The 22761-nt window shown below is 45.6% G+C and overlaps 1 protein-coding gene across 6 annotated transcripts in view; it reads left to right on the forward strand.

Annotated features, from left to right (window-relative positions):
* FRMD4A (FERM domain containing 4A) overlaps positions 1-22761 on the forward strand; it is a 656887-nt gene that overhangs the window by 577159 nt on the left and 56967 nt on the right. For all 6 annotated transcript variants that reach the window (XM_080647786.1, XM_080647785.1, XM_080647787.1 and 3 more), the window contains 2 exons: positions 4461-4599; positions 13377-13518. In XM_080647786.1, the coding sequence (XP_080503912.1) occupies positions 4461-4599; positions 13377-13518 (281 nt within the window). The remainder of the gene's footprint in view (positions 1-4460; positions 4600-13376; positions 13519-22761) is intronic.

Here is a 22761-nt window from a genome sequence, read left to right on the forward strand (position 1 = left end):
ATGAAGCAGTGGTGCCAAACTGTTGGATTCCGGGAGCTGTGGTGTGAGGGTGTCAGCTTTGTGGATGGATGTGAAAGACGCAGTTCCTTTTCTCTGCACCTCACATCGTGTCACAGGCAGCACTAGCGTAAAAGCTGTGCTAAGTCAGATGACAAACACTAGGACCCTGGTTTGCCCTGCTGCAGGCCCTGCGTGGAAGGTGGGGGCAGCAGGCACCCGCGGCTTCTCCTCTTTGTCTGCCGCAGTCCTGGAGGTTAGGCAGCCCAGAAGCAGCTGCAAGATTTCCAAAAAGCAAGCCTGCCACCTCTGAGTAAATCACTTTGGGTAAGTCCAAAAAATGGATTTACAGCCCGAAGGCAGTCCTGGGAAGACGGGAAGATCAGACTCTGCAGAGGGGCAGATGTGGGTTTTCAGTGCCATCAATCCCCAAGCCCAGGCCTGGGAATGAGGATCTCACACCAGCTCACTCCTACATGGCCTCTGAGCCTCTGAAAAAGCTGCTGTGCCTCCTGCAGGGCTGAGGCCACAGGTAGAGAGGGCGCAGGTCAGGGCCTGAGGCTTGTGCACCTTCTGGGTCCTGCGGCCCTTGATAACCAGTGGGGCTGACGTGCTGCTTGCCAGGTTGCATAATCTGTGCGAAACAGCCCTTCAGGTAGGGCAAGAGCTTACTCATCCCCACGGTCACTAGAGAAGCAAACGGAGAACATTTTAGAGAGTCTTGTTTTCACAGCCAGGTGAAGGCGGTAGCATTGAGCAGAAGAACAATTTTTCTGGCATTTCTCAGGGTCTTACAGTCCAGAGACGCAGCTCTACAGAGTGGGAATCTGCTTGTGCCGGCAGGGAGAGAGGGAGATGCTGGAAATGATGGCACAGCCAGGATGGAACGCGGTTATTTGTCCAGGTGAACTGACCAGACTTGTCTTAGGAGTGTGGAAGGAGGGGAAACTTATGTGAAAGGAATGAAATGCATGTTGCCACCGTGGGTCTGATGTAGAAAGGGGATGCTGGACAGAGTAAAGCTAAGGAAGAGTAGTTTAAGGGGCTATACATAGGACTAGAGTAGACCCTCTTCATGCCTGTGCTCTGTTGGGCATCCTGCTAACTCAGGCACCTTGGACAAATCCTTGCATGCTGTGCATGTGTGTGTATATGTATGTGTGTTTTTTCTCTGAGTCTATTGCCCTGTCTGTGATACAATACTAAATTCCATTCCCCAAGGCCTAAGGGTATAGGAAAGGTTCCAAACCTCACATGTTACTATTATGTGAGCTGTTAGCCTATGAAATGAAGGTGATCAGTCTCATATTAATTGTGTAGCTTCTGTATTCGGGTACCAAGACAGAGTCCACGGCCCTTAGAGAACTTCTGGCACACTTGGAGAGACAGGCAGAAGAAGAAGTGTGATATTTATTGAGTGTTCACCATGTGCAAGCACATTTCTCAACACTCATTCCCATTAATCTCATCTGGCCCTCCCTGTAACTCCAGGAAACAGGCACCATCGTGTTCCTCCTCTACATCTGGGAAACTGAGGCATGGAGAAACGGAGTAGTTTGCTCTAGGTTACAAATAGCTAGTAAGTGGTAGAGGCAGGTTTTAAACCCAGGAGTTTGACTCCAATGCTCACACACCTTCCTGCTACACTACACAAGGTGGCAGTACCAAGCGGCAGATGGAAAAAGCATAAATGCTCTAGGTCACCAGGAGCCAGGCTGGTCAGGGAGGAGAACCTCAGAGGGTGACCAGGATGTAAAGCTTGAGATGGGCCCTCAGGAGGACAGATGTCTGTCAGGTAGACAGAAGAGAGGAGAGAAAGTGAGGGGCCCAGGCAGCCTGTGCACAGAGCAAGGTCTTATCCCCGGAAGAAAAGAGTCTCTCTCAGCCCCGAGGCAACAGGGAGGGCAGGGAAGGCAGGAGAGGCCAGGAAGGGCTCTTCAGGGCCTCATGGTGCTCCTTAAATTCAATAGATCATCCTGCTGCTGGGGCCTTGTTTGTTTGGAGCAGAGAGGACAAATATGACCGGACATCCATAGGGATGACCGCCCCCCCCCAACCCTCCAGGAAGTGAGTCAGAACCAAAGCAATTTGATGGAAGTTCAGGAGAGACTCTTGTTGTGAAGATACGAAGATGTCATCCATGGGGCATGTGGGTGAACAAGGAATTCACTCAGAGCACAGGCTTATTCCAGAGGTGATGGGCACTGGTGGGGTCACAGAAGTGCTGTGGGTTTTATTCTCCTGCACCGCTGTCCTGACTCCCCCACCATTGTATCTGCTGTTTTCTGCCCAGAAAGCAGTCCCTTTGTAAGGTTTATGCAGGACAGAAAAGTGGGTGGGGTGGGAAGAGCCTGAAGGGAAAGATGCAGGAAGAAATACATTAATAATGAAGCAGGAGGAAAACTCTCAGCGGGTCTGATTCAGATCCTCTGTGGCTAGCTTGGAACCACCCAGACCAGAAGGCCTCTTAACTCTTCCTCTCTCACCTTATCTGAAAGAGATCAGCCTGGTACAACTCTCATTGCTTTCACTAAAATATATAACAACTTACTTTTCCTTTCTAACTCAGCTTTTTCAGGAAAAAAAAAAGTATTTACTCCCAGGAGTAGCCATTGCTATGGAAGCCAAAATAGGTGTTCAGATCATGGGTTTCTTTTTAAATTTATAGATAATTTCTTTTTAGATTTATACATTTGTAGACCACAGTTTCTTTTTAAGTTTATAGATAAATTTATCTTCAACTGCCCTTCATGCACTGGCATTTTCTCTTAACTCTCCCTTTTTAACAAAAGGGGAAAACACCCTGCCTGGAATCAGCATCACCAACTAACCACAGATCTGAATTTCTCCTTAGAAATGGGTCTGAAGAAGACCTACTGTTAAAGCTGTAGCCCCCAAGGGAAGGTGACCGGAGCAGCTCTAAATTTTCTTCAAGGGAAAACGTGCTATGAAAACAAAAGTTATTCATAGGTCCTGACGACCCCAAGTTTTCTCCAAATTAGATATCTTAATCTTGAGAACACACATTTTCTTCAGACATATACACCTCAGATACCACAGACCCCACCCACGGTCCCATCACCTTGCCCTACACACACACACACACACACACACACACACACACACACACTTGCATGCAAACACTTTTGTAATAATCTGCCTACCATAAAATACACTTCACTGAGGAACATGGTCAGTATACCCCCCCCTCCCCCTAATGCTGCTGATATGGTGAATTATGTTGGGACCTGTATTCCACTTTCATTTTTAAAGTCTGATTTCCATGCGTATATATACTGCATGTCTTCCCCATACATGTACATGCGGAGGCAGGGGATTGAAGGGGTTGGCGGGGCTCATCTTTCTACCTTTCCTCTCCTGATTTTCTAAGGCCCTGTCTTCCCTATGAATGTTCCCCAATGTTCTTTCAAGGAACATTGAATTAAAGTAATATAAGCCCTGATTCCCTTAGGACCTTCCACAGGCAGGTCCTGTGGTGATGAGACCAGAATTTGCTCATCCTTCACCATAGGACATTGTCGAAGGCTTTCCTGTCTTTGTCTTGGTTCAATACCAGGAGCTGAAGACCAGAAAGGAGACCCATCTTATCTCAAATAAGGCAGAGGCTTGGCCCCATTCTGAACCCAAAGGAGCCAGTAAATCAAAAGATTAGCATTATTCACAAAAGCCAAGAAATGGATCATCCTGCTGCTGGGGCCTTGTTTGTTTGTAGCAGAGAGGACAAAACAGACAACTTAAGTGTCTGTGGACAGATGATGGACAAAGGAATTGTGGTATTTTTACACAGTGGAATATTATTCAGCCTTAAAAAAAGAAGGCGGTCTTGCTGTTTGTAATAATATGGGTGAACCTGAAGGACATTATGCTAAGTGAAATCAACTGGACAAAGAAGAACTACATGCTTTCACTTATAAGTAGAATCTAAAGACATGAAGTTCATAGAAGCAGAAAGCAGAACTGTGGTTACCAGGAGAGATGGGAAGATGGGTAAATGAGATTTTGGTCAAAGGGTACTAAGTTGCAATTATGTAGGATGAATAAGTCTAGGGATGTAATGGACAGCATGGTGACCATGGTTACTAATACTGTATTGTGTAATCTTGGAAATTTGCCAAGAGTGGATTTTAGGTGTTCTCATCACATAGAAAATAGTAACTATGAGAGAATATGGTATGTTCATTAGCTCGACTCTAGTAATCATTTCACTGCGGGATGTGTATCAGATCATCTTGTTGTATACATTAGATACACTCTTTATTCATAAAATAAAATGAAAGTAAGGCCTTTGGTACCGGTTTCTCAAAGCATGCACCAGGGCATGCTCATCTGTCACCTTTGCAGCAGGACATTTAGGACCCAGTGGGTTCTCAATAAAAGTTTTGACCCATCAGTGGAGTTCCTCATCATAAACATGTTGCCCCTTCTGATTCTTGCTTTCCCAGGGCTTCTGTGACGAGGAGGACGTTTGGGCACAGTGGCATTGCGGTGCATACGTGGTACGCGTGCCCAGCATTAATCAAGTCCATTTGGGCTATGGCTATTAGCCAGCACCAGTTCTACCTGGACAGGAAGCAGAGTAAGGTAAGTCCTGGTCCGGGGCCTGGGAGGGATTCTGCTGTGACCAGACTGTCACCAAGCTGAGGGCAAATGAGAGCCCTTGTCTGGGTCTCATTGCTGAGGGATTGAAGATTGGAGGTTGGGGGTGGCACTGTATCCCTTGCCCTGAGATGTGCACAGATACAGACCTGCCTTATAGGAGGAGTGAGACGAGCTCTTCAAGAGGGCACATTCCTTGCAACTTGATCAAGGGGCTCTGGCCCAACCACACTTGGCACTACTCAAGCCATTGAAGACAGTCAGGTAGGGCCCTTCTGAGGAATTTGAACCTCAAGAACCTCCTCTAGGAGCAAGCAGTGAAGCCCCTTTTGGTGTTTAAACAGTGGTATATTGTTTTCTTTTCAAGGAAGAAAATAAAGTAACCATTCTCAATTAATAGACACCGTCTAACTATTGTGGATAATTGCTGTGAAAACCCTCCAGGCTTATTCAACTGCCAACTCCAGTTTTTTAAAATGCAAAGCTGGAAACATTGAAAAAAAAAAAAAAAAAAAAAAGCAGCAGCCCTATTTCCCTCAAGGAGACCTGGAGCCTCAGGCCTTGGTAAACAGTCATCCTCAGCGGGAGATCCCGCCCAGCTCCAGGGGCACGGGTGCATGTTCTGCGGGTGGGAGAGTGACTTCTCCTTGGTTCACACACAGCTTATATCAACACTCTGCCCCCTCTTCCAGCTATGTCTGCCTTGCTCCCCTTGCGTCCCCTCCCCCCCATGCTTGGCAAACCACTCCCATTCATTACCCCTCAGGTGAAGAGCCATTTGGATGTGAGCTCTGCACTTTTTCAGGATCCTGCTGCCTTGGGTTAGGGCTACAGGGTTGAATACAGAGCTATGCCAACCTTGGCCCTGGCCTAGTCAGTACCACCACCTGTGGGAGGTTTTGTCCCATTGTTTGAGTTCTTGGCAGGGGAGGAGGTGGCAGGATCCTAGGCTTACGGGGCACAAGAGTCATTGGATCTGTGTCCTTTTGGATCCTTTTGGTTCCTCTTTTCCTTATTTTCCACCTGGATGGAGCTGCTCTTTCCCTGGCTTGGGGAGAGGCATGGAGGGAGAGAGCTGGGGTAGAGTGGGAGGTAAGAGAAGGATGGTAAGAAAACAGGATAGGAAGAAAGGAAATAATCATTTGAAGTGTAATTTCAGTTTCAGATCAATGCCTTTCCCATGTAGTAGTCATTGTCTCCTTTGTAACAGCTTTTCTCCTCTACTCAGTCTTCTTCCTGACCCCTCTTTTGTTCACTTTCTGGGGTGAATGGGCATAGGGCAAAGCATTTTTCTTACTAGGAATTATGAGAGTATTCCACAGCTCTTCTAGTGGGCATTGGCACAGGAATTTGAGAACCCATTAGATTAAAAGATACAGGGCCTTTAGTAGGTAAATGGATAAAAATGTTGTGGGACATTTATACAATGGAATACTATGCAGCTGTGAAAAAGAGGGATCTCTTACCCTTTGAGACAGCATGGAAGGACCTGGAGACTATTAAGCTAAGTGAAATTAGCCAATCTGAGGAAGACAAATATAACATGATCTCACTTATTTGTGGAATGTAATGAACAGAATTAATTGACCAACAAAATAAGACCCAAAGCATGGAGGCATGGAACAGACTGATATACCTCAGTGTGGGTTTAGAAGGACAAGAAGAGATAAACCAAAGAACTTATATGCATAGCCCATGGACACGGGCAATAGGGTAGTGAAGACCTGGGGGGGTGGATAGGGTCTGGGAGAGGGGGTAAAGTGGGGGAAAGAGGAGATATCTGTAATACTATCTATAATAATAAAAGTATAATATGCTAATTAGACCGGACAGCTGAATGACCTTCTGGATGTCATTCTGGATGTCCTTCCAGACAAAGCCACTGCGGCGGGGGCCAAGGCAGAGGTGGTTAGGGGTGATCAGGCAGGCAGGCGAGTGGTTAGGGGAGATCAGTCAGGCAGGCAGAGTGTAGGGGTGATCAGGCAGGCAGGCGAGCAGTTAGGGGTGATCAGGCAGGCAGGCAGAGTGGTTAGGAGCCAGAGGTCCCAGATTGCAAGAGGGATTTCCAACTGCCAGTTTAGGCCTGATCCCCTGGGACATCCCCCAGGGCAGTCGGACATCCCCTGAGGGGTCCCGGATTGTGAGAGGATATATGAATTTTGTGCACTGGGCCTTTAGTCAACACTAAAAAGTATATTTAAAAAAATACAAGACCAAAGTGTTTGACTCATGCTTTAGCTTGAGTCGGTGGGTGGGTGTCAGCATTTTGTCCTCCAGTGGTAGGAGCTGGAGATCAAAACCTTAGAACACTGATCCCATCCTCTGTATTGTTCAGCAATGAAGGGGTGAGGGATAAAGAGTCTGGCAATCCTCCTCAACCCCACTGCTAGTTCCTCCTGCAGGCAGACCCCCCACACTGATACCATGATTTTGAACAGGGGAAAGTGAAAGAGTATTTCATCCTAAGGATCATATATTAGCTGTTTGAACTTTTCTCCTGACCTCTTGCTGTTTTTTGTTTGTTTGTTTTGTACAGATAGTCTCTTGGGTAACTCAGGAAGCTGTTCCTAGGGCTCTAGAGCCACATTCTGAAAGGTGATCTTTGTTCAGGTAGAGAAGCATCATTCATCAGGCTTAGTGGTCAACCCACTGATGCAATAAGTAAACCTCAAAAAGTAGTGATCAAAGAACACGTTAACAGGATGTTTTTTCAGAGGCCAAACCAAATGCACAGCACTAGGAAAATTTCAGCTGTCCTTCTCAGCAACCCCTGACTGAAGGAAATGCATACACTCCCAGAGCAGAACTTTCCCAGTAGGCTTTGAATGCACACAGATCCTTCAGAGCCCTTGCACTTCTCATAGGAACCAGTATCCTGCAGGGATCGATTAGGAACAAGTTCCCCCATGTGGAAGTCCAAAGACTGTTGTCCAGTTCTGTAACCCTGGGCAAGTCTTTTATCATGGCTTTGTTTTCTCCAATTAGGGAACAGGAAAGGAAATTCCTAATTGATATTGATATTATTAATGCAACACACTATTACCTGGCCAGCACTTATGGAAAGCTTAAATTCTCTAAAAGTTCCCCAAATTAAATTAGAGATAATAAAACTCCCTGTAGGAGTTACATTGCAACACCTTTTTTTTTTCTTTATTGATTAAGGTATTACATATATATAATGGGAGCATTGCCTGTCCACCGCCCCACCCCCCACTTATGTCCTCAGTCCCCTGGTGTCTGTGTCCATTGCTTAGGCTTATACGCATGCATACAAGTCCTTTGGTTGATCTCTCCCCCTTAGCCCCACCCTCCCCCTACCTTCCCTCTGAGATTTGATGGTCTGATTGATGCTTCTGTCTCTAGATCTGTTTTTGTTCATCATATGTTGTTCATTATATTCCACAAATGAGTGAGATCATGTGATATTTATCTTTTTCTGACTGGCTTATTTCGCTTAGCATAATGCTCTCCAGTTCCATCCATGCTGATGCAAATGGTAAGAATTCCTTCTTTTTTACCACAGCGTAGTATTCAATTGTATAGATGTACCACAGTTTTCTAATCCACTCATCTGTGGATGGGCACTTAGACTGTTTCCAAATCTTAGCTATGGTAAATTGTGCTGCTATGAACATACGGGTGCATATATCCTTTCTGATTGGTGTTTCTAGTTTCTTGGGATATATTCCTAGAAGTGGGATTACTGGGTAAAATGGGAGTTCCATTTTTAGTTTTTTGAGAAAACTCCATACTGTTCTCCACAGTGGCTGCACCAGTCTGCATTCCCACCAGCAGTGCACAAGGGTTCCTTTTCTCCGAATCCTAGCCAGCACTTGTCATTTGTTGATTGGTTGATGATAGCCATTCTGACAGGTGTGAGATGGTACCACATTGTCATTTTGATTTGCATCTCTCGGATGATTAGTGACTTTGAGCATATTTTCATATGTCTCTTGGCCTTCCTTATGTCCTCTTTCGAAAAGTATCTATTTAGGTCCATTCCCCATTTTTTGATTGGGTTGTTTATCTTCCTTTTGTTAATTTGTATGAGTTCCCTGTAGATGTTGGAGATTAAACCCTTATCAGTGATAACATTGGCAAATATGTTCTCCTGTGGTGCAGTGGGCTTTCTTGTTGTTTTGCTGATGGTTTCTTTTGCTGTACAGAAGATTTTATTTTGATGTAGTCCCATTTGTTTATTTTCTCTTTAGTTTCCATTGCCCTAGGACAGTGGTCAGCAAACTCATTAATCAACAGAGCCGTGTTTTGCTGACCACTGTCCTAGGGCAGTGGTCGGCAAACCGCAGCTCGCGAGCCGCGGTTTGCTGCTCTGTTGACTAATAAGTTTGCCGACCACTGCCCTAGGAGCTGTATCTGTGAAGAAATTGCTTCGGCATATGTCTGAGATTTTACTGCCTATGGATTCCTCTAATATTTTTATGGTTTCCTATCTTATGTTTAAGTTCTTTATCCATTTTGAGTTTATTTTTGTGTATAGTGTAAGTTGGTAGTCTAGTTCCGTGATCAGCAAACTGCGGCTCGCAAGCCACATGCGGCTCTTTGGCCCCTTGAGACTGGCTCTTCCACAAAATACCACGGCCTGGGCGAGTTTATTTTGAAGAAGTGGCATTAGAAGTTTAAGTTTAAAAAATTTGGCTCTCAAAAGAAATTTCAATCGTTGTACTGTTGATATTTGGCTCTGTTGACTAATGAGTTTGCTGACCACTGGTCTAGTTTAATTTTTTTGCATGTATCTGTCCAATTTCCCCAACAACATTTATTGAAGAGACTGCCTTGACTCCATTGTATGTTCTTGCCTCCTTTGTCAAATATTAATTGAGCATAGTGGTTTGGGTCGATTTCTGGGTTCTCTATCCTATTCCATTGGTCTATATGTATGTTCTTGTGCCAGTACCAGGCAGTTTTGAGAACAGTGACTTTGTAATACAGCTTGACTGAGACAGGGATGCCCACTTTCACCACTCCTGTTCGACATAGTACTGGAAATACTAGCCATAGCAAATAGACAAGAAGAAATAAAAGGTATCCAAATTGGAAAAGAAGACGTAAAACTGTCATTATTCGCAGATGACATGATACTGTACATAGAAAACCCTAAAGACCCCATCAAAAAATTATTAGACTTAATAAATGAATTCGGCAACGTAGCAGGATACAAAATTAATGCCTAGAAATCTAAGGCATTTTTATACACCAATAGTGAACTTACAGAAAGAGAGATTTAAAAAAGCAATCCCATTTACCATCGCACCAAAAAAATTAAGATACCTAGGAATAAACTTAACTGAGAAGGTAAAAGACCTATACTCAGAAAACTATAGGACATTGAAAAAAGAGATAGAGGAAGAAAAAAAACATATGGAAGAACATACCGTGTTCATGGATTGATAGAATCAACATCATTAAAATGTCCATACTACCCAAAGCAATCTATAGATTCAGTGCACTCGCCATTAAAATTCCAAGGGCATATTTCACAGACCTAGAACGAACTCTCCAATAATTCATCTGGAATAAAAAAAGACCCCGAATAGCTGCAGTAATCCTGAGAAAGAAGAACAAAGTAGGTGGGATCTCAAAACCAGATATCAAGCTACAACACATTTGTTTCTGGAATGTTGTTATTTATGTAGCTGTGATGTGATTCCTCTGGATGAGTGAAGGCTGACAGGCTTGGGATAAAGAGCTTCCAGGTAGTTCTGAGCAGCCAGTGTTGGCTAGCAAACCGTCCATTGCTACACACTCTACTGTATCGGGCCATGCCAAACATTCCTTCCTGTGAAATGCTTTAGAAAAGCTAGGCTTCCCAAGTGATGCCTATCAAACCCAGCTACAAGTGCGGTCTAGTGGGTTGAGTCAGCAGGGGTGGGTAGCCAAGAAGTCTCATGTTCTTCCCCTGGTACTCAGTTATTTTCTCCTTTCAGAGTTATTGTGTAAATCATTTAAGGAAACCAATCAATTTCTCTCTCCCTCCCTCCCTTTCCCTCTCTCTGTCTTATATACACACCACCACTACCACCAAAGATGGAGTGAAGGGTAAGCTTTATTGCTTGGTTTCCTGTGGCTTATTCTGAATGAGAGGCTGTGCAGGCACCAATTACAATTGGTAACATATATGTGCTGAAGGACCCCAAAGATCAGAAATGTCCTCAGCTGCATCTCCACAACCTCTGTAGCCCAGAGCCATGAAGTGTCTTATAGACTTCAGAGGAAAACATTTGAAAGTTCAAATTATTTAGAGTAGATATTAGACCCTTTTCCTCTGAACTCAGAGTGGAGACTTATTGCCTTGGCTTCCAATCCAAACATCTGTCCTGTTTTTTTTCTTCTCCTGATGCAGTTTGCTAGTCTTCATTCTATCTAGAGCAAAGGCAGAGTGAAAGCATGGTGGGGGGCAATTAAACCTTGCTGACAGAATATCAGTAAGAACACTTCGTTTGGCAAGACCCTCATAGCCAAATGCTTAGAAGTGTGGAGTTTCTTTCGGGTTGGCCCAAAGGCTTGATTTTGCAAGGAGACAGTCTCCCCATCAGTACTCACTTCCTCTTAGCATTCTCTTTCTACTGGTTCATTCGGCCATTATATTTACATTCTAGAGAGATGCAGGCAGTTCCTACAACTTCTAATAATTTAATCTCCCTTGGTAAGGGTGTCTGTTGGTCACTTTTCCATATTTTATTTTCTGCCTGAAGTTGATGTGTGGCAGGAGTGGAGATGGGGTGGGCACAGGTCCTCCATGTGATTAGTGAGATCCCCAAAATATCAGGTTGAGTCATCAATCAAACCTCACTTAGCAAATCACTGCCAGGCCCTGACTTATAGCCTGTTACTATTCCAATTCCATTGGCCTTTATGTGTATTTTCTAATTTAGTCCTTATCACAACTCTGGGATGTGAGTTTTAAGATCTCCATTTTTAAAGCAGCAATCTGAGGGTCAAAGGTTAAAGACGAAGGTCAAACAGTGATTGAATAGGAAGAGTCAGAATTCCAACTCTAATCTTTCTAAGCCTGGGCCCTTCACCATCATGCTGAACTGGTCTGTGTCTTCATGAGTTATTATTACATAACTGCGGGCGTGGGCTCCTTCTTATTAAAGTGTGGGCAGTAGTAAAAGTAGTGCTGAAAGAAAGGAAGTCATGGATTGTGCTTTCTGTGCTGTGGGAGGGAAAAGTCAACCAAATGGGTGCTGTTGATAAGCTGAGACAACTGAGATGAAAGGCCCTTCCTGCTTCTGCTGCCAGTGGGAACACTGTGAGGGCCTGGCAGCAGGATTACCTGATGAACAGGGAACCCTGAGCTGAAAGGTGAGCTGGTCCTGAAGGCAGGGACGAAAGTTCAGGTCAAGGAGATAACAATCGAGGAAGGTCCAGTGGGATTGAGAGAATGAGGAAGACAGTACATGGCCCGTGAACAAAAAGTCTCGGCATTTCCTCTGTTGCTCAGACTTTTGTTAACATGGGGAAAGCTCTCAGCGGTCAGAAGTCACTGTGTTTCATCAATGCTGGCATCAATATGGAGGCCATGAGAAGGACAAGGCCACAGGGGTTCTGAAGTCTTTGCTGGACAGCTGGGGGCACCTGGGGACAGCATGTCACTGTGGGAGTTGGCCTGGGTGTACCTTCCCCTCTGTGGTTTCCTTAGCTACTTCCTGCTGGCTTTGCCGGTGTGTGGGAAAGACGTGGTTTCACATGTGCCAGGTGTGAATGCACACGAAGTGACTGAAAACCTCCCCAAGTTCCATCCATGTGCGTGATATCACCAAGGGCCACAGGAAGATGAGTATTTAGAGCTGTTCTCGTAAAGTCCATAGTATAGGTAATGCCCATTGCCTAAGCACTATCACAAAAATAGATTTCCTGACGAAGAGAGAAAAGGCAAACAACCATCAAATACATATACTGGAAATGCTAACCCATGGCAGTCACCAAAGGTGGTAACTACAGCAGATGACTTGACTCTAAATGGTGACTTTAGGAATGTGATTGTGATTGCAGAACCCCTTTGATTATTCTCACCTGTTGTGGCTTTTAGCTAAGTGGGCCAGCTAATATGTGGAACAAGTGGAGTGGAGCCTTAACCAGATCCTGAAGACTTTTCGTGTACATTTAGGTGTCAAAATAAAAGCAAAGTACTGTGCCAGGTGCTTATTGGTGGGACTGGAGTGTCCAAATGATCAGCTGTTCTAGGGGCTTTTACACCTGCACACTCTTACGGTGTAGAGGGACAGAGTGCTGTCACTTCCCAATTCTTCAACCTTTCCATGGTCACATGGCTAGCAATTTAAGAGGTTTAAATCACTTCAGAATTTATTAAAATTCCATGATTTTATTTCAGAAAGCTCTTATGTCACTCATAAAGCTGAAATTATTTTCCCTCCTTCTTTGAATATAAAACAGTTATAATCTCTACTATTTATTGAGAGCAATGGTTCAGGCAGAGAGGAGGGGAGGGGAGGAGAGGAAGGTCTGTTTGCCTGCAAAGTCCCTGCTCTCAAGGACGGTCCAGTACAGCCTACAGAATAATAAGTTTAGAAAATTTACCACTCAAGTCAGCTCCTGAGCCACACCTGCTCCTGCAGAGAGCTTCGGTGATTAGTGATCGGCCAGGGAACACAAATAAATGCTGCAGGTGGAGAAATGAGTCCGTTTGCTGATTTTCAGGTCTACAAGCAATGTGTGATTACTGTTGTCTCAGCGTGAACAGGTGCCCCTTTATGATCTGGTTGCTTTTCTCATTCTAGTCTAAAATCCATGCCGCACGAAGTCTGAGTGAGATCGCTATCGACCTGACCGAGACGGGCACACTGAAGACCTCCAAGCTGGCCAACATGGGGAGCAAAGGGAAGATCATCAGCGGCAGCAGCGGGAGCCTCTTGTCATCAGGTAGGCACGGTCTTGGGTTGGGAACCACCTGAGAACATGGAGGAAGTTCCTGCTGAAGGCTGGCTTCAGCCCTGGAGGGCTCCAGGGAAGGCGGGGAACCAGCAGCAGCTGGGGAGGCTGCTTGGCAGGCTCGCCAGGAGCTGGCTCTTGTTTGGAGACACAGGTTTGGGGCCAAATGGGAATCTGAGAAAAGTGCCAGTAGTATCAAAGGGTGGGGGAAGAGGAGCGGTAGAGCCAATCAGTGTGGGAAGGGTGGTTGGTCATCTAAGTGTCTTCAAGCGCCCTCCAGAGCCCTCTGACTGCGATGGCGATGGCTGAGTGTCATGAGTGGCAGCTTCGGGGACAGCGGTGAGGTTCACTGTGTGTCGTTAGAGGAGAATTATACTCAGGCAGAGCTGCATGTAGGGTCATGGTGCTGAGTGACAGTACATTGTGTTCCTAGATGAACTTCTTGAAACTTTAAAAAGTCCAAAATACTCTTGCTCATTTGGAAAGGAGGGACTTGCTGTCACTGAGGACGGGAGAGCAATCAAGCGCCTTTTAAAACTGAGAGTCCTCCCATCTGTTTCTGTGGGCCCTGGGCAAGCCTTTTGTCATTTGATGGTGGGAGGGACAGAAAAGCTCTGAGGGTTCAGATCCGCTTGACTTCGGGAGAAGGAACACCATTCACTAAAGTGTGAGGCAGGAAAAAGAACGGGTTTGAGGAGGGCAGGGAGGGAGAGGGAGGCAGTAATTGTTAGGCAATATTAGTGAAAAGTATTACTGATGCAGGTCACTCCCCAGGCCACACGGTCTTTCTGGTTGTTCTTGGGGACAGTGTGCCCTTGCTTCTGAGCCATGAAAATACAGAAAGAAGTCTTTGACTGGCCTCAGTTTCACTTTCTATAACTGTTTTCTAGTGGCTGCACACAACAGCAGAATGACACAAAAAAAGGGAAAGAGACAGGAGAGGAGGAAGAGCTGAAAGCCATCTAGTTAGCTTCTGGGCAGGTGGAGTCCAGCGAGAGCCAGGACAGGGAGGAGGATGGCTGCCCTTCCTGGACTGGGAGGCGGTGTTACAGAGGGCCCCTCATTGGACAGGCCTTTCTTTCTAAAGCTCTGGGAAGACCCCAGCATGTGTTCACATGGACATGTGTTTTCATCAAATCTGCGAACAGAATACATTTCACATTCTTTTTCTTAAATAGAGCCACCAAAATAATAGAAGTCCAGGCTCACAAAACCTGGATCTGCCTCTGCCAGATCACTGTAGGGTTCACCATAAACCCCTCCCTGATTCAGGATTTCTAATATTTCTCTTTTATCAACACAACAGGCCAAATCATTATTTCTGAGGCCTAGAGGTTTACAGTAAAAACTTAGAATGTGGTCTTCTTTTATCAACGAGAAGGCCATTCAAAACCTAAGCCCCTGCCTGGAATTGCAGCCACTCCTAGTCCCCTGTGGAATGGCCAAGGGCAGGTCAGAGCCCACCCCTGTGTTTGTCCTCTAGACTCTCCCGACCCCTGCTAAGGCCCAGAGTCTCAGATTCCAGCCTGAACTGACCCACCCAATCTCCTTATTATCCAGCCACAGATGAGTCGCACTCATACTTCATTCTCAGTGAGGGGGTGCATTTCTGCTGTGGTTACATATCCATTTGGGAATCTAGGTCCTTTGTGAACATGGCATGGTTATTCCCAGAAGAACAATGGTTCACCCAGCTCAGGGCTTCTCCAACCTTCCTGTGCATCCCAACCACTTGGAGGGCGTGTTCAAGCACAGATAACTGGGCTCCAGCTCCAGAATGTTTGATTCCCTTGGTCTAGGGCAGGGGTCAGCAAACTGCGGCTCACGAGCCACATGCGGCTCTTTGGCCCCTTGAGTGTGGCTCTTCCACAAAATACCACGTGCGGGCGTGCACATACAGTGCGATCAAAACTTCATGGCCCATGAGCAGAAGTCGGTTTTCGGCTCTCAAAAGAAATTTCAATCGTTGTACTGTTGATATTTGGCTCTGTTGACTAATGAGTTTGCCGACCACTGGTCTAGGGTGAGCCTGAGAATTTGAATTTCTAATGAGTTCTAACAAGACCTCAAGTGATACTGATGCTGCTAGTCTGGAGACCAGACCACACTTGGAGAGCTGCTCTTCTTGCTGAAGAAGAGAAAAAAGCCTGAGGTGGCTGTGCTCAGAATCTTAGGACCAGGTATCCCCACTTTTAAACCTGTGCCCTGGTTCATCTGCTCAGACGCATTATCTCTGGCAGCCTCCAGTGATACCAAGGCAGTGCCTAACAGCATTTACACGTGAGGGTATGAGCCGGAGCCCCAAACTTCCTGACATGGAACTGACCTCACTCAACCATCAGAAATGAGATCCAGGCAACTTTAAGGGAAAAAGCAGTTCCTCTCTGTTATTGCCATCACCTTGACATTAACCATCAATCTGGAAGGTAAAGCAAAAGAAAACCTCCCTGCTGAGTCCACCCCCACCCCTAACAGAAGCATCTTTATACCAAGATGCTAAAGTGATTTTCACGTGTTTGATAACTTATGATGGAGGCCCCAAGCTAAGCTGTTGTTTTAAGTTGATGGAGTCAGCTAAGGCCCCTTGCCCTCCCCACTTTCAGTAGCTTCATTTGCAGGCACTGACTCTCTGCTGCACAGCTAAGCAGGAGGAAGCTGGGCAGAGGAGTCAGCTGGGAGGTGCAAGCCTTGCCCATGGCAGGCCAGGGAGCGCTTCCAACTCTGCCTCACCCTGCGGTTAGAGCCTGAAGAATGGTCCTTGAATGTGGAGATGAGGCTCCCAGGAGAGGTTCCCTTCTCTTGACTTAGGAAAGAATAGGGCAATGGAGGGAGAGACCATAAAACAGGAAACTTCCATCCCTCAACTCAACAAAGGGAATTTCTAGAACCCAGAGATCTGGTCACCACTCCTTCTGGGCCTGCTGATTGCTGCTCCTCTGTCTTTTCTTGTCCCAGGAAGAAACGCCTTCCCTTGAGAAGTCCTTAGAAATTCCTCCTGGAAGGCATCTGCTTCCCATGCCCCACAATGCAGAAATCTAGGTTAGGTTTCCCACCCTGTTCTTTTTGTCCTTTCATGTCCTCTTGCCTAACTGCTGTTGAAAAAGCCTTTAGTCATGTGCTCCCACAGTCTGAGAGTGCATTCCTCCTCCAGCACAGCCCTAGTTTTAAACACTTTTTATTACACTTACCAGACCCTATATTCTATCCTTTGTTCAAAAAATATGATACATATAACCTACTAGGGGGCTAGTGCATGAATTCGTGCACCTTGAAAGGAACTGTGGGCCGTGAGGCTGCGGGGGCACAAGGGCGGCTCTTAGCCCATCCTCTGCACCCCCTCCCGGCCCCTCCCACTGCGGCCTTTGGTCCCCTGTCTGCTGGCAGCCCCACTCGTGCCACCACAGCTTCCACGCGCTGACAGCGCTGGCTCCGCTCGCACCCACTGAGGGCACGGAGCAATTGGGGCCAGTGCCAGCAGCGGGTGTGAGTGCGGCCTGTGCTGTCAGCAGGTGCTAGTGGTGGCTGCTGCCCAGATCACCCCTCAGGAGCAGGGGGAGGTGGAGAAGCCCTCAGGGGTGATAGGGGCTGATGCTGGGCGCCAGCAGCAGGTGCAAGTGGGGCCGTCACTGGCAGTAGGTGGGAATGGGCAGCTGCCAGCCCCGATTGCCCCTCAGGAGCAGGGGGAGATGGAGAAGCCCTGAGGGATGATGGGGGCCAGAAGCCACCACTCGCACCCGCTGATGGCACCAAGTGATCGGGGCCAGCACCGAGCAATCGGGGCCAGCGCCAGGCACCAGCAACAGGTGGGAGTGCCCAGTGGGACTGCAGTGCCCGGGAGCAAAGAATTTTCAGTAATCACCAGAGGCTCGCCCCAATGGTAGCAACCAGTGCCCCGCCTTGGTCTGGTGTCCCCGCTCACCTGTTCCACCATCCCACCGCAGCTGATGCCCACCATGTTCTGTGCTCTGCCGCCTGCTGCCGACGCCCACCATGTCCGCACACGCCCCTTGGAGGTCAGCACACATCATAGGACTAGTTGTTCGGTTGTTCTGTCTTTCGGTCTATTTGCATATTAGGGTTTTATATAGAGAGATTTCCTATTTGATCAGTTGACTTCTCTCCTTCTGCTGCCTCATGCTTTGAAAAAAAAAATATGATGGTCCTTAAAAGCATTTTGAGAAATTATTATTTGAAAATTATATTTTCTACTTTCTAACATCTAGTAGGTGCTCAATATACAATTTTTAAAAAATTGTTTGCATTATATTCTCATGACTTATTTATATTATAACTGGAAATTTGTACCTTTTGACTCCCTCACCCCTTTCACCAACCCTCTCTGGCAACCACCAATCTGTTCTCTTTCTCTGTTTTAGTTCACTTAGCATTATGCCCATGTTGCTGCAAATGATAAGATTTCATTCTTTTTTATGGTTGAATAATATTCCAGTGTGTGTGTGTGTGTGTGTGTGTGTGTGTGTGTGTACACCACATTTTCTTTCTTTATTCGTTCAGTGCTGGACATTTAGCTTGTTTTCATATCTTGGCTATTGTGAATAATGCTTCTGTGGACGTGGGGTGAAGTTGATGGTTTAGTTTCCTTCAGATAAATACCCGAAAATGGAATTGCTGGGTCATATGGGAGTCCCATTTTTAATTCCTTGAGGATCCTCCATGCTGTTTTCCATGGTGGCTGCACCAGTATTCCCATTTCTCCACATCCTTGACAACACTGTTGTTTCTTGTCTTTTTGAAAATAGCCATCCTAACAGATGTAAATGATAGCTCATTGTGGTTTTAATTTGCATTTTTTCACTGACTGGTGATGTTGAGTATCTTTTCATGTACCTGTTGGACATCTGTCTTCTTAGAAAAGTGTTCAGATTCTCTGCCCATTTTTAACCAGATTGTTTGTTTTCCTGCATGTATAGGTGAGGATGTTTCAGCACATACTCAGTCAGGAAGCATAGTTATATATACATCATATGTTCAAATATGGTGGCAGATTCCTTCCCTGGGAGGAGACTTTAGAACCATAATGAGGGAATAATGAGAACAGTTCCTGAGGAGTCACTGGAGCCCCTTCAGCTGCTCCAGCAGGTCTCAGGTGGTGGTTTCAGCTTGTTCACCCCCTGGTTCTGTAAAACACCCTGGCCTTGTTCCTGAAAAACAGTTCTAGCAATTATCAAAGTCAGGGATTGTGTAGGTATGGATAAACATCTAAGTCTTGGTCTTTCTGTGAAACTTCCAGCAAGTTAAGACAGCATTACACTCACTTTATAAATTTTAGAGTCAGATAAGTGGGGTTACAGGTTAATAGTGGCAAAGGTATAAGCTCTAAACAAAGGTTAATCAGTGCTAGGTTACCTGCTAGGCTCAGGTGTAGGTTTGTTTACATTATCAGATATGTGGTTTGCAATTAATTTCTCCCATTCAGTAGGTTGCCTTTTCTTTTTGTTGATGGTTTCCTTTGCTGTGCAGAAGCTTTTTATTTGATACAGTCCCACTTGTCTATTTTTACTTTTGTTGCCCTTTGTTTTCAGTGTCAAATTCAAAAACATGGTCACCAAGACTGATGTCAGTCATACACGATTATTGAAATTAAAATCTTTTCATTGGTTAGAGAGAGAGAGAGAGAGAGAGAGAGAGAGAGAGAGAGAGAGAGAGAGATCACTTTGTTGTTCCACTTATCTATGCATTCATTGGTTGATTCTTATATGTGCCCTGACTGGGGATCAAACCCACAACCTTGGTGTATCAGGATGATGCTGTAACCAACTGAGCTACCCGGCCAGGCCAGCCAGAAAATAAATTATGAAGAGTACTAGTAAGAATCCTGCATGTGCTCCATGAATGTTCCCAGAATATTGGTATCTTGGGCCTGCCAAGAACTCTCATATACCTGCCAAGAACTCTCATATACCTGCCACTAACATTTTTCCTCAAGTTGTACTGTGTCACTTTTGTCATGCTGGCATTAGACCTTTAAAGGTTAATCTTGTCAGATCAGGCTCCTACTGCAAATCATGTCCATTCTTGTTACCTTTCATTCATCCTTCCATCTTTGTCTGCACCCAAATTGTGGTGTAACTGAGCCATGTAACACTGTAATATCTCTCTGGTGTAAACATATTTTCTAGCTCCCAAAATTTGGTAGGGACTATACACAGCATTCAAAAAAGTATAGCTCCTCTCCTCACAGAGTTTGCATACTATTTTTGAGTATCTTTTCATGTACCTGTTGGCTATCTGTCTTCGTAGGAAAAGTGTTCAGATAAATGCAGGTAAAATATTTCCAAGCTATTCATGACTTTGAAGGTGATTTTCCTTTTGAACTAAGGGCATATAATTACCTCTAAAGTTATTGAAGTCCAGTACATGGCATCTGAGGTCTAAGATGCTAAAGAAATGATGAGATCGTATTGGTGTCTATTAAAGAAGTCAAAGGTTCACAGTTACTCATACCATGAGCCAGCAGCTAGTATTAAAAAGAAACGGTGCACATTGAAGCGATGTGTTAAGGCTTGGGGCCAGAACACCCTAGTTCTTTGGTGATGATATATAGGTCTCCTGTGTGAGACCTGGAGTCCCATATCCTAGTAGAGACCCTTAGAAGCAGAGCTTTCTGAGTCCGAGCTGCAAGGCGTGTGTCAGAATAAAAGGGATGAGGTCCTCACCTCCTGGTCCAGGTCTGGATGGGATTCTGAGCATAGGAAGTTGATGGAACCCATGTCCTGAATCCATGTGTGAAGGGACTCAGGTGGCCAGGCTTCCAAAGGGTGTAAGGATCCTGTCCTCAGGTCACATCTGCTGAGATATGGCCTGACTTCCCAGCGGCCCCTGGAAGCGGGGATGTTAAGGCAGCTCCTCCAAGCCAGGCCGGCAGAACCCTACCCTTGCCCTCCACAAGCCTGGCCTGGCTTGGCCTCACAAGCCTGGAGAGGTGGGTGCTCAGTAAGCCTGCTGACTGACCACTGCAGGGTGAGCAGGGGCCACTGGATTCTCTCTGCCCTGAGGGAGCATTGCTTTGCTCATAGGTGTTTCAGGTCACCAGTTTGTGGAGGTTCAGATAGAGTTTGAGAGGACAACTATGAATTCACATCACTTGGTTATGAAGTTTTCAGAGTTCAAGTACCTGAAATCCTTTTTTTGTGGGAACTTGGATGGGTGTTTTCCTCTCTTTCCAACCCCCACTTCTTGAAATCTTAAAAAGGATCACAGATGAGAAAAAAAAATGGAATAACAAAACAGAAAATGACAACTGATTTGTTGTTCATAGCTCCTCTGAAAATGGGGGTGAGAGCGTGTGGGATGGTCCTCAGCATTGTTCCAGGACCTGCCAGCACAGAGCAGTTAAGATTTCAGTGGGAGTGCAGCCGCCAAGGGCAATGAGCTGTTGTTCTCAGCCACCAACTCGCTTAGGAAATACCCAGTGTTCTGCAGGCCCATGTGCCTCATTGCAATAACCACCCAAACACAAAATATTTCTGTGCGTCCTTTCTGAAATAAATGGAACAAAAAGACTGATACAGCCTTTTTTAAAAGAAATGTAGAGGCATAAGCCACCCATTCTCTCCAAAAATCACACATGTTGTTACTATAAACAGGAACGCGATGGCAGTTGAGTTACCTTCACTGTGATCAGCAGGATTGAAAAGAATGTGGTGATGATGCGGGTTTTAAAAAACACACACACAACCTGCGGTCTGCAGTTATCCCTCAGCTCTTATATTTTTCCTTCTGGAAAAGCCGTGTGGTGCTAGGCCTGGGGCATCGCTTCACCTGGGGTCAGCCCACATGCATTACTCACCGCCTCACACATTCTCATTCTCTGAATGCTAGCACTTCCTCCCATTGTGAGGAAGTTTATTAATAACTAATGTAACAATGAGGATGCCAGCTATCTCATCTCTCCATACAGACAAGTGGCCTGATCGGCGCCTGCCAGCTTTATGGCCATGGCTTTGTTCAGCTCAAAACACACTGCCTTAATGCTAGTATCAGTCATGTGGTTTTTGGTGTGTTGTTTTTCTCTTTGTCTTCATCCTTTCTTTTTTGCTCTCACTGTACCCCCTCCTGCGTCTCTGTCCAGCATCTCCAAGTTCTCTGTTACGTAGCAGCTGCCTGCCTCCGTTAGGTCTAATGACAGCAGGATGCCAGGGGCTTTCATTTTGGTCCTGACCTCAGAGCTCTGCAGATGGGCACAGCCCTGCAGCCACTGTCAAGGGCGTGTTCATGCTGGACTGTGCCACCAGTGAGGGCTGTGAAATCTAGAGCAGGACAGGCCTGAGTCAAAATTGAGACCATAAAATGTTTGTCCCTTTCTACTCTCATACTGGGGAAGTAAAACTCACTAAAGTAATTTAGACTGATGTATTTATGCCTTCAGGTATTCCTAGTAAAGGAATATTTGCCTACTAAAGAGAACCAAACAGAATGGCAATTTATAACCTAAATGAATGATTTTCCAATGGTGAAATTTTAAACACTGAGAAAGAAATATCACCATCAGCTCTCATAGGCATTGCTTTGTTCCCGTGTAGGCCAGCCCTCTCAGTATTGCAATAGAATAACAGTCTCGGAGCCAGAAAGATAAGCTCCTCATTTCACAGTTTAAGAAATGGAAACCATATGAGTTACTCATAAACAGTAGTTTCAACTAGGTATTTTACCAGATGCTGCTGCTAATTTTTATGATCAACTATTCAATTTCTTCTCCCTCTCTTTTTCTCCCTCTCTCCCTCCCCCCGCTCTCTGTCTCTGCCTCTTCTCCCCCCTTCTCTCCTTGCCCTCTCTCATATTTTAGTTGTGCTCTTCACCCTGTGGTGAAGGTGCCCGGAGCCCTGGCGTCTGGCCACGTGGGAAAGCCATCCCAGACACTCTAGCTAACATCAAAAGGTGCTTACCTTTCAAAGATCTTCCATTTCTACTGTTTCAAAGGAACTTTTATTTTTACAATTTTTGACCCTGATGACAAGTTTGCCAAGCATGCATTTTTCATGCTAAAAATCACATTTACTTCTCTGAACCCATCTCCAGGGACCATGTGTATACCCTGAAATCTGCGGTGTGCCATTGTTTTGTACTGTCTCCCAGGACATCTTTTAAGTGAGGGATTCATAATTGAGGATGTGTATGGCAAATAAATATCTCTTCATCAGAAAGGAGAATTCAGACCTTTCCTGCACATTCACTCCTGGGTGTCTGCCAAAACTTGTTCTGACGGCTTTTACA

The sequence above is a fragment of the Plecotus auritus genome (genome assembly GCF_963455305.1).
Source record: "Plecotus auritus genome assembly, chromosome: 1".
In the NCBI taxonomy this organism is placed as follows: Eukaryota; Metazoa; Chordata; class Mammalia; order Chiroptera; family Vespertilionidae; genus Plecotus; species Plecotus auritus.